Source organism: Charadrius vociferus, unplaced genomic scaffold (genome assembly GCF_000708025.1).
Source record: "Charadrius vociferus isolate BGI_N301 unplaced genomic scaffold, ASM70802v2 scaffold168, whole genome shotgun sequence".
Taxonomy (NCBI): Eukaryota; Metazoa; Chordata; class Aves; order Charadriiformes; family Charadriidae; genus Charadrius; species Charadrius vociferus.
In genome coordinates this window covers 920504-933272 of record NW_009649582.1, presented here as the reverse complement: position 1 = coordinate 933272, position 12769 = coordinate 920504, and the positions used below count along the sequence as shown (strand labels likewise).

Below are 12769 nucleotides of genomic sequence, written 5' to 3'. Positions count from 1 at the left end.
TAAGGATTTGTTTCCATAAAGTATGGAATATATAGATAAAATAGATGTGAAAACACAGTATTTCCAAATTATAACTTCCTTTTGCCTTGTAGGTCTGATCCAAAGTTCATTGAAGTCTGTTAGAACCGTTCTACTTCAACGGGATTTCACCATGCTTTGTGCATGCATTTTAACAAAATGCTGAAGGAATACACTGATGTGATATGATCTAGATTTAACTAGTATGAATTGAAAAATGAACTCTTAAATTTTTGACATATGGATTTGATTACTAATGTTACTGTAAACTGCACTTTTTAATTGGAAATATCATTAAATTATGTTTTCACATTTGAAAAGAGATGTGAGATGGTCGCCCTTTTGAATGATCTTCAACAGTAAGGAACATAGCCACATGACAAAGCTCAATTTGTACTAGCTTCTTGATTTCAAAATTTGTCTAGTTGTATGATTGACAAAATAAATGTAGAAACATTACCATTTGTGGACATTATTAATGGAAACAGAGAAAAGGAGCTTGACTTGGAAGATGAAAAGGAAGCAAGAGGTGAAGCAGGGAAGGAAATTCATTAAATAAAAATATGATATTTGAATTTTTCTTCTGTGACATGAAAAGAGTAAGTTGTACTTGCTGATTTCTAAGTACTACATCCTGGATTTTAAAAAATTAACTGTTCTGAGAAAAATAAAATGCTAAACGGAGTGCATAAATGAAAAAAGTTACAAACTCATGAGAAAGATGTAGCATACAACTGTTAAAGAGAAGTCAGTGACCTATTGTCTCCTGTAAGTTTAGCTCTTATTTTCTACCTATATCTTTTTTTTTAACCCAGTCCCTCTATTATAGTTTTTATAAAGCACAGAAATACTGATAGTGGATGCTCCTCCAATATATGCAAATATTTTTTATGTTTTAGAATAACCTCCTTTTTTAAAAAAGCAAATAAACTGTGAGTAGCACTCATGGAGTGCAGCAAATTATTTTTTTTTTTTTAAATTCTCCGTGGTATACACAAAGAAGAATTCTGATCCAGTTTATGAAAAACAAAATCAAAACAAAATAACCACAACCCATTCTTGTCTATCATCCTCAGGAAAAGGTGACCCAGTATATCCTGAAAAGTGTGCTTTAATTTTTTTTTTTTTTTTTAATTTCTTTTTTTTTTAATCAGTGAACTGTATGTGCACTGTGTTGTGTGTCAATTTCTAGACTTTGAAGACATATCATTACCACATTATACCATTGTGCAAACGGTGTTCAAGTTGGGGTCAAATCGTACCGCTTTCCCTTCCACAGACTTTGCATTTGTGTCATACATGGGATTTTCAAAAGCAGCTTGTCCATTATTATTTTCATGTACAGAGCATCCTGTATACTGTGTTTTAGGTGCAGTCCTGTAGAAGAAAGACAGAGTATTTATAACTGTAGTTTTCCTGACTGACTTGATGTGGTTTAAGAATATGAACAGTTAACTCCTAATTCCAATTATGGGAACTAAATATAACATCTTAATTTTTTTACAGTATCTGTGCTAAGAATTACTGCTCTCTTTATCAAAGTTTAAGGGATTTCTGATTCATTTAAAATGGTGTTCACTTAAAAACTTAGTTAACAACCCAAGAAGAGGTAGGTATTTCCACTTGGATGATCAGATAATAAATAGTTAACAAAATCTTGTAAAGATGCAATAATTCCCCAGCAAGATGACTGAGATTTTCTTTTTCCCTTTAGAGACTCAACAAGTTTATCAAGAATGAATTTATAGCTGAAACATTTTCTTTTTTACTAAATAACTCAAAATATCAAAGTTCAATCCCTTGAAAGCATTTCATCTGTATTGTTATGCAAAATGCATACTGTATTGTAAATCATCAATATAAAATGTAAAGACAAGTGCTTACAGCAAACAGTTAATAACAAATGTACAAAAAAATTACATGAGCATTTTTTCATATTCTGAAGCAATTCAAAAACAAGTGGTAACATTTAAAAATGAAGGTACATGTTTTAGACTAATGTTATCTGGCAAAGTATATTACAATTATTCTTGTCAGGCTACCAGACGCAAATCACCATTTTGACAGTTAGTAGGCAATGAATTGTCATGTCATTAAAATGACTAAATTTTCTTTAGTCATCTAATGCTTTAAAGCTATGGGAAAAGATTACTTGACACTAAATCCAAATAACTAATACTAGTCTTCATAACATGAACAAAACTGTTGAACTTAAGACTAATGAGAAGACTGATGGCTATGTAACATAACTGCATATGAACTAATAATTTCAGATGCAAAAACAGTTCCATAATGAAACCTCTCAATGACATAATCCTTGCATATACTTGCAAGCCAATAAAAAGAGCGGGCATTAAAAGAATTAAAATGTATGACTTATAATTCTGTCACATGTAAAAAAAACCCAAAAAACAATACAGGCAATCTACTCTAAGTACACACAAAGTCTATTCATTATATTATTCCTCATATGCCAATAATTTATAGCACCTATTTTGTTATCATAAAGAGAGAAATCGGTAACATTTTAAATAGTTAGGAATGAAAGTATGGCACAGTACAATAAACATCTCTCAGTCATTATGTCAGACATAATGCAGGTAGGAAGAACTGTCTACTTGCAGATTTCACAAACATTTTGTGGTTTTACAGAAAACTTTATACACACTAACAAAGATTGAAGGCAATAAAAACACCAAGTCATACAGGAATCCTATATACATTATTTCTACTTACCTTTGTTTATAAAGATAAAAGCCAAAACCAGCAAATATAAGGGCAAAGAAAGGCACAAGGATAGCAATGGCCACTGAACTACTATTTGTACCATGTGGTTGATTAGAAGAATTTGAACCCTCAGACATGTTAAGACCTAAAAAGAATAATAAGAAAAAAACAAATATTATAATATACATGTCTATTACCCCCGGCACTACTCCATAAACTTCAGAATTCAATAACACCTTGTGATTGGGTAATCATAGTGTGTTCAGCTGTATACATACAGCTGTATGCTGAGACCACCTAGAAATTAAGTGTAGTGCAGTATGCCATATTCTGATTACTAAGTAATTCTAATTACTAAGAGAGTACATCTACTCTCATAGAGTAAACATCTGATTGCATAATTCTGTATGGGATTCAGATTTTGGACATTATTAATACAAATTAATGTACCATGTTGCAAAAGGTTAAATTTATAATAATGCATATGTTTGATTATATTACTGATTATATATTTCAGAAATTAATAAATACTGCATGTATAACAAGCAAACTTGATTTCAAGGAAAGGGTAAATAACCTGTAGAGACAAACTGAAAATTAATCATGTTGATTTCATTAGGCACTGCTATGGATACATAGAGTGAAAGAGGTAGGAACAATTGTGAAGAGCTAAAGCCAGATATTGATGAAAAAATAAGAATATGATCTGCTGCATGGTTGAGAAACACATTATCTATATTATCTAAACAGACAAGGTGTACATCTTTTTAATGTGAGGAAAGGAATACCAAAGCAGATCCTAAGTTAATGTGTAAGCTTTGGACTGGATCTTTTGAGAATTGCAAAGGTCATAATATTTTCTGACTTTCTTGATCTTACAAGCCAATATATGCAAATTAAAAAAAAAAAAACCCACAAAAAAAACCCCAAATGAACAAATGAACCAACACAAAAAGAAACAAACAGATAATCAATTTACTAAAATACAAAAAAATATATTAAATGTTCAGGAAAAACAATTAAATGTGAGGAAAATTGTGTGGGAACAGAAATAAAAATATTTGTTTCAAAGAAACTATTTTTGTGTTTGTGTGCATGAAATAATGAAGTGGTAAACAAGCTAAACAAAATCTGATCATTGATTGTAAATCTTTCCATAGCTGTATTATTGACTGGGTTAACTAAGTTAATTCTTGTATAGAACTTAAACTATTCTGTCCCTAGAAGATATAAACCAATAAAAAGAACCTTCAATATATTACAGAAAAGAATCTTACAACTACACAAAAAAAAAAAAATCAAAACTCTTTGCCAATGAAACCTTGCATTATATTTTTTCTTAGATGTTCAAACTACTTTGAAGAAGTTAATAAAGGGAAATAACTGTTTTTATGTTCATTTAAAGGAAATATTTTGTGACAAAGATATTTCTAAAAATTCTTTTAAATAATTTGCATATGCAAATACAGTGGAAATCAAGATCCCAAGCAATGTATTTTACTTTGACTTAGAACTGTGAAAACAGAAAAAATTGCTTTTACCTTATCCATTCGTTAGTAAACCCTTCTAGCACATTACAGAATAAAATAATTTTACTGACAAAATAAGAGTGTCCAATACTTTGTGGCTGAAAGAACCTTTTTTTGCAGCCACATATAGGAATTTTATCTGAAGATAAGCATTATATCTTAGGATCATTTCACATTAGTGAAAATTATTTCCTCTTCTAAACATTCTCAATAGTGTTTTATCATTCAAGAATTCAATATTAACTAAATTCAAATTCATGTTGAAAAAGTATCACAGTTGTTAAAACAGTATCAGAAAAGTAAATGAAATTCTTTTTCTTAAAAATCAGAAGAGAATGTTGTTACCAGAGCTCTGTTACCAAGGCTGTCTTCTCCAAGAAAAGATAAATAAAGAGTATCAGTTTGGTGTAGAACCGAGTGTATAGAACCAAGAAGTCATTTTTTAGGAAATAAATGCTTATCAAGTAAGGAAGATTTTATTCTTCTTAAGAGTAACATAAAGATTTACTTACAAATATTTAGCAGTTTCACTCTTAGTAAATGTTTAGGTAAAATGTTGTTTCAGGACCATAAGGAAGAGATTGGCTTAGTAGAACATTCTATAACATGAGCTTTCTATATAGTTATTAAGATGTGAAACTAAATGCATTTTACACATGTTCATAGAAAAACATTGCTCAAACCATTACAAATGTATAGCTATTCTAATCAGTGCATTGCAAGGCAATTTTAAAGGTATGAATATTTCAATATTCTATAAAATGTCAATACTGATAACATCCTGCAGATACCCTTATACAACTGGACATAATAAAACAGAATATGGAACAATGAACTGTCAAAAACTTAAAATTTGCTGAATACCTAATCTTTGAAGTCCAAATTGTCCATAATCTTTACCCTGAATGAATCCTTGAAAAACATATGTTGCTCCATCAGGCTCAGCAGAAACCTGTAAACAAAAAATACTATGAATTAAATAGGGAAATGTTTGTTACAAATATCTATTTGGAAGAGAGATATTCTAATATGCTTGACTGATAGCTGTTATTCCCCATTAAAAACACCCCCTCTTTTCTAGGAAGTCTGTAAAGTTCAGAAGTAAAGACAGGAGTGTTAAAGGCACACCTTAGACACGGCAGCTTATGGTCACATATACCACCTTACACTACCTTTAACTATATTATTTTTTTAAACCAACAAAACTTAAAGTTTATAGCAATTCAAGATGTCAGTATTTCTAAGTATCTTACATACTTCATAATTATCTGATTTGATTAGGAAGTAGATGGCAAAAGTTACATTACAGATAATCCTAATGATACAAGAATTGAGGTCTTAATAATTATTTTTAAAGTAAATAAAAAGACCTCACATTTAATTGACAGTCCCTTTGTTCTTTCTCAGTGTTTATCCCAATAATTACTTAATTATGCAGCTGTAGACCAGAAGAATATTGAATGATGTTTTGGTACAAGAGCAAAACATGCTAGTATATACTAAAAGACTTCTGGGAAGGAGGAAAGGGTTGTAATCCTATTAATATCTCCCTAATTAGGGTAAGTACATTCTAAACTAACACATTGCACATTGTGTTAGTTGGTACTTGCTACCCAGGGTAGTTATTAGGTTTAATTTCAGTGGTCCTGAGGCAGCTTCCTTCGAGATTTTCCCTTAAGCTTCATTTTCTCAAGGCAACAGTATGTCTTCAGCAATGACCTAAAGCTATGTTTTCACTGAATACAGGATGCATTCTCAGGTGAATTTCTTACTTTGTGGTAAAGCGGACTGTTTGAGCTATCCATGATATTAAAAAAAAAAAAAAAAAAAAAAAGGTCAAATAAGAACGGTATCTAAATTGCATATGGAATGTATGGACTGTACTATGTACTTTTGTACATTTAGAAATTTGAAAGTAATTTTCTTGCTTTTACCATATTTTTTTCACCTCAGGAGCATGCTCATGAAGCCTAAAATTTGTACAAACCAAGGGAGATAAGCCCATTTATCAGTACGTTTATTGTTTAACTGATTTAGGGCTTTTTGCTCTGGTTTTGCACCTTTTAAAAAATTTATTATTGAAGTAGTGCCACAAGTTATACAAATATAAATTTATGTGTATGCTTCAATGAATATCCTTTCTCTTCTTTTGGCACGTGCACCCATATTGGTATCCCTGTAGTGCTTTACCAGTAAGTGAATTGTAAGAAAACAGACACTTTCTTTGAAAAATGAGACAGTGTAATAGGGATATATAAGATATCATCATCATCCAAATTATTTCAGGCCTTTTCTTTTCTGAAAAAATCTACTTTCTTCTCTGGCAAATAAAGCATTTCAGGTCCCCAACACACTCAGCTTTTTGCAGTCTTAGCATTATCTTGGGCAACGTTTGTTTTTCCTGTCTGTTTTCTGAAGGGATTTCCTTTTCCTGGTTTAAACACATCCCAGACACCTGGGCAGTTGCTTCTTCTTTTTATCCCTCTCCTTTACCTCTCCTCCTCTCAGTTATGTGCTGTCTTCTTTTCCCTTTTGAAGAATAAGCTCAGTGCCAGAACCTCCAAGGGTATTAATGATTAATTGGAGCAATATCTATTTTGTTTTCCCCATACATGTAACAGTTCGGCTTTTTCATGGTATTTCTAAAAATATCACCAAAAAATAAAACATGACTGGTAGCCTAATGATAAAAATTGCTACTATATATTACAATTTATTATTAATGGATATTATATTATATTGATGATAAAATTTCTCAATAAATTGGAATAAAATTCAAAGAGAAATAAGAGAAAGTCTTCTGTGTTAACATGCCATATAACTGTGCCTAGACATTATGACTATTCCCATATTTTCCCTCAGACTGGACTCCTATAACTTACAATAGAATTTTAATGTCATTTAATGAATCAGCATTGCTAACATTTGATATGTCTCAGGATTTTTTGGGTGTAGAACACCAGCATGTTTTCAATCCAAAAAAAAAAAAAAAAATCTTTCTATCTCTGTTATAGCAGAAATATACTTACAAAACCATCCATAGCCCATTTTTCCTCTTTCAACTTGCTCACAGATGTATGGGAGGGTGCTTTAATGAGATATATGTGGAGCATTAGCCGAGCTTCCTGGCTTTTATACACTCCTGTAGAATAAAGTTTTAAAAAATTATATTTGCATTGAGTAGAGAAATAATTTCATCTTTAAGAATATGCCTTCAATCTTTTGCCTTAAAAAGGGAAAGCAGGAAGAATAGGTAGCATTGTTATCAAAATTTTAGTTTAGCAAGATGCATTCTTTTGTGAAATTATTTCAATTATCACAGGATTTCAATAGAAACAGCTTTTAGCTTAGCCTGTAGAGAGGACAGAAGGGAAATCCTATACACACAGCTGTTACTGAACAGTTATGGTAACAAACCTTAGACAGAACAAGCATTGACAGCAATCTGATTTGAGATTAAAAATACAGTTCTGAATCAGGCAGAATGTATTTGAACCTTTCATCCCCACTTTCAATATCTGTAATTTAGTCATCAGGTAAAGAAGGTGACAATAGGAACATCCACATCTAAATTCTTTTCCAAAAGCTGGTGATAAATTAAAAAAAAAACAAACAAACAAAAAAAAACCTTTGCAAATATCTCAAAAAATTGAATTGTTATTCATCTTTCAATATTACAAGAGTTTATTCTAGACAATAAGACTTATATATAACTTTCTTTACTTGTGTAGGCACAATTAATTGGCTCATTTTAATTCCTGCAAAAGAAATGTTCAGAACCCAAATAACCTTATTTGTTAATTTGGAGAATGAAAATAAAATAGTACGATCCCTCCTCACCCCCCCAGATTTTAACCATTGTTACCAATTAATGGTTTAAAAGTTCAGTTTTTAAATAGAAGACCTTTCTAGTATGATCATTTCCTTTCTGGCAGAGCACTGAAATAACTGTTCATTTCATATGAAGTCTTCTATTTGTAGAATCACACAAGGTTATATTGCAGTTCACATGAACAGAAGCTAATGATCACTAAAACTTTAACAGTAATAAAACTAAAACCAAAAACAAGAAAAAGAAAAAAAAAAACAACACCCTAAACAATTACACTTCCACCTCCAGAAAATTCCACCAAACTGGAATTAAAACTGATTGTTTGACTCAGTACATCACAGAACAGACTTCATAATGTAAATGAATTAGACTTAAACACTGGCTTTCATCCCTCCCTTTATTTTTAATTTTTACTGACTAACAAATGTGGATGAATTCAGGCTAGATTTAGTTAGTATGTGTTAGTTACGCATTAATTAAACTAGATCTCTTTTTATTAACTGAAAACTCCAGTAACATAGCAGTACCCCCATTTTTATTCATTCAAATTCTGTGATGTGAACGAGAACTGAAGACAGCACTGAGGCGTAGAAGGTACTGTCTCTCTGTATTGGGTTTGAGGTTTTGGTAGGGGCTACAGCGGTAGCTTCTGTAAGAAGCTGCCAGAAGCTTGTCCTAAGTCTGGCAGAGTTAATGCCAGCTGGCTCCAAGATGGACATGGCCAAGGTGGTAGCACCTCTGTGATAACATATTTAAGAAAGAGTGGGGGAGGGGTGACACATGCATGACACCAGCAGCAGTGAGAAGAGAGGAGTGAGCATACATGGGCAACTCTGTAGACCCCAAAGTCAGTGGAGAAGGAGGGGGAGGAGGTACTGCAGGTGCCAGAGCAGAGATTTTCCAGCAGCCTGTGGTGAAGATCATGCTGAGGCAGGCTATCCCCCTGTAGCCCATAGAGGTTAAGGGTGGAGCAGATATCCACCTGCAGCTTGTGTAAGACACCACAGCAGAGCAGATGGATGCCTGAAGGAGGCTGTGACCTTGTGGGAAGCACATGTCAGAGCAGGCTCCTGGCAGGACCTGTGGACCCGTGGAGAGAGGAGCCCATGCTGGAGCAGGTTTGCTGACAGGACTTGTGACCCTGTCACAAGCCCACCCTGGAGCAGTCCATTCCTGAAGGATTGCACCCTGTGGAAAGGATGTGTGGAATGGACACTTGCTGGAGCAGTTCATGAAGAACTGCAGCCCATGGGAAGGACACATGTTGCAGAAACTTGTGGAGGACTGTCTCCTGTGGGTGGGACGCCACGCTGGACCCAGGAGAGTGAATATGAAGGAGTGGCAGAGACAATGTGTGATGAACTGACTGCAACCCCCATCCACCATCCCCCTGTGCTGCTCAGAGGGGGGGAGATAGAGAAGGTAGGCGTACAGTTGAGTCCAGGAAGAAGTGAAGAGTGGGGGAAGGTGTTTAAAGATTTGGTTTTGTTTGTCATCACCATACTTTCATTTGATTGACAATAAATTAAATTAATTTCCATGAGTTGAGTCTGTTTTGCATGTGACAGTAACTGGTGAGTGATCTCTCCCTGTCCTTATCTTGAGCCTTTCATCCTATTTTTCTTCCTCTGGCCAGCTGAGGAGGGGGAGTGACAGAGCGGCTTGGTGGGCATCTGGCATCCAACCAAGGTCAACACACCACAGTCTCTGGTGAAAAAAAAATGTAACTAAGGCTGCACAAAACCATTAACTAACACAGTAGCAGAAGGAATGAAATGCTCAGGTACTTCATGCTCTTTGCAACTTAAGGCAGAGAAGGAAGAAATGCTGTCACAACTGAATAGCTTAGCATTGGACTGCAATGCTGCAAAGAGATGATCTGAAAGACAGCAGAGTGTTCAGACTAATAGTTAGAGTTTTGTATACATGGTCAGAAGAAAATGGTGGGTGAAGTTACTACATTAAAATGAATTCCAGGGAAGAAAAAGGACGGTCACACCTGTCTTGCTGGCTGCTACTCTGCAAAAAAGAAAAAAATTTAAAATGGAACAGATCACATGCCCAGATATACTCCAACTAGTGAAAGACATTTAAATTTGTCCTCTCCTTTAGTTTATTCACTCTAGGCTCTCACTACAGACTGTGGTGAAATGGGCGTCTCAAAAGTTCAATTCAGGTTAAGATGCAAACTTCCTAGCTCGCTTCAGAAGCTGCAGTAAGGGACAGGGCAATGAAATTCCTAATTCATGTTTCTCATTTACATGCTTAAATTCACAGAACAGAAACCTTCTCCGCATTAAGGATATGTGTTTGCTCTATAGGAGGTATCATTATATATAAATAATTTCCGAGCTAACAAGCAGACTAACTTTCGTGTTAACACTGCACTGAACTCAAATGAATGTGCCTTGGTAAGATAGGGTTTATTCTCTTGTCTTCAGGACTGCGTTTTCATTATCACACACTGTTTGGTCACTTCAAGAGCTTAGACAGTGTGCATCTAGAAATCATTTGGAACATGATAAAAAAGAAAATCACATCTGCCATGGATGTATCTTATTAATATACATTAGGAAATACTTTCATGAGGCTGAGGGCTGCGGTGTGTGTACATGGGCATGAACATTATGTGCTTGCACTCAAACAAGAGCATAGAGAAATGTTTTCCCACAGACCAGGGAACCCCTGTTCTCTGCTCATTTACAATGGTGAATTTACAAGCATTTCTTGGTGAAAGGCTGTTGTGCTTCCTCAGAGCTGGCAACTGGTTTCCCAATGTACAAGACAGCGTTTAATCTGGACCAAATAAACAACTAAAAGCTGTACCTTTCTCTTCTCTTAATCCCTATCATAACATTGTTATTTTCACTCATGCTGAACTGATCAAAAGAATATGCCCATTTCTAACCTGTGACAGACATGTATGCTATAATTACAGCAAGCACAGGTGTCAAAATATAAAGAAGATAAAAAAGATATAGCAAATGATAGAATGCAAAAGAGTAAATGCTGCACGGGGAGAGAACTACTTTTCATTTCAGAAACCTACAAGTTAAAGTTAAGTATAGGAGAAATCAGCTTCCTGGCATCTCAATGGCTTTTTTTTGATTCATCCCTGCTAATCTGGCCCTAAGATACTCTTTCAATATACAGGATCTCAGTTTTCTATCTGCAAAATAGGGAATTTAGGGAAAGAAAATAATATTAATTACCTGACAATGTGTGCAATGCCTGTATGTAGAGCAAAAACTGGACTTTTACAATCACTGTTGTATCCAATTGACAGAACATTTTTATTTGCAGGAGGAGGTTTTTTGAGTGAGAAAATACAACTTTTACTTTTACTAATCCTAAAAATATGAAATACTACATCCACTGCACCTAATACCCTCATAGAAATTACATGGCTGAAACTAAGCAGACATCATATGATAGACTAAGTTCACACAGACAGTCAAGACAAACACAGTTACCAGTCAGAAAATATTTTATGAAACATTTGGTCCATCTAAAGGCTCTCAAGTGTGATTCTTCAAAGGACACCTACAAAATATCTTCAACAAATAAACTTAGTGACAAAAATTCACCACTCTACTAGATACTAGAAACTAAGAGCTCAACAGAGACATGGATTCTTTGGCCCATTATATTCTTCCTGTAGACCACCCCTCTCAGAAACATATGTACTGAACTTTCCCCTCACTTTTTTTCCAACAAGTTGACTTTCTGTCACTTCTGTCCTTGCTAACACCTCTGGGATAATGAGTGGTGTTAAACTATTTGAGAGAAAGGGGTCCTTAAGTTATAAATGAGATTAAAACTAGCACTGTCCAGCCTATACATAACTGCAACTTTTAGGCTTCTTCGGTCCTTGCAAAACATGTTGTAGACAGAGGGTGAAGTTTCAATAGACTAAGTTTTGAGTGATAATATTGATTTCAGGTGTTTCTTTTATGCTTATTCACACCCCTGAGCTGTAGCCTGCCACTCCTGTGGTGTGACAGGCCCATTGTCTCTGTGGCTGAGATGTCTCAATCAAGCAACTGACAGAGTTTGAAAAAACGAACAAAGACTATAAACCCAAACATCTTTTACAGTATTTTTATCTGCTTGCTTGCCAGGCCATATCTGTAGTTTCTGCTGATGGTTCACAGAGTAGACAACTGTCCATATAGTGCCAACATAACCATGGCAACAGTGCTCTGTGTGGCAGGGACTGTGGAATATCATAAACCAAGATTGTAATCAAGGGCTTCTTCGGAAATCACAGCATGAAGGGTAGCTACTTTTTTCAACTATATCAGCTAGTCTAACAGGTGTAATCTCTCCGTGCTCTCCAAGCTCATGAAGTATGTCTGCCTTGCTAGATCAACACATATTAACCTCATCACATTGCTTATTAGTCATTAATAGGCTATTGTAGGCAAATTGTATCATTAAGAGTTAAGAAAATCTCAGGAATAGTAACTTAAGTTTATTTATAATATTTACGGAAGAAGCATGAGCATTAGGATGATTCTTTCTCTCCTCGTTAACTATTAACTCTAAATATCATAGAATCATAGAACAGTTTAGGTTGGAAGGGACCTTGAGGATCATTGAGTTCCAACCCCCCTGCAATAGGCAGGGACACCTCCCACTAGACCAGGTTGCCCAAGGCCAC

The 12769-nt window shown here is 34.5% G+C and overlaps 1 protein-coding gene across 2 annotated transcripts in view; it reads right to left on the bottom strand.

Annotated features, from left to right (window-relative positions):
• Positions 1 to 1114: 1114 nt before the first annotated feature.
• Positions 1115 to 12769, bottom strand: part of CSMD3 (CUB and Sushi multiple domains 3) — a 715473-nt gene continuing 703818 nt past the window's right edge. For both annotated transcript variants that reach the window (XM_009890359.1, XM_009890360.1), the window contains 4 exons: positions 7304 to 7416; positions 5139 to 5226; positions 2755 to 2890; positions 1115 to 1395 (listed from right to left, as the gene is read on the bottom strand). In XM_009890359.1, coding sequence (XP_009888661.1) covers positions 1236 to 1395; positions 2755 to 2890; positions 5139 to 5226; positions 7304 to 7416 — 497 coding nt within the window. In that variant the 3' untranslated portion in view covers positions 1115 to 1235. The remainder of the gene's footprint in view (positions 1396 to 2754; positions 2891 to 5138; positions 5227 to 7303; positions 7417 to 12769) is intronic.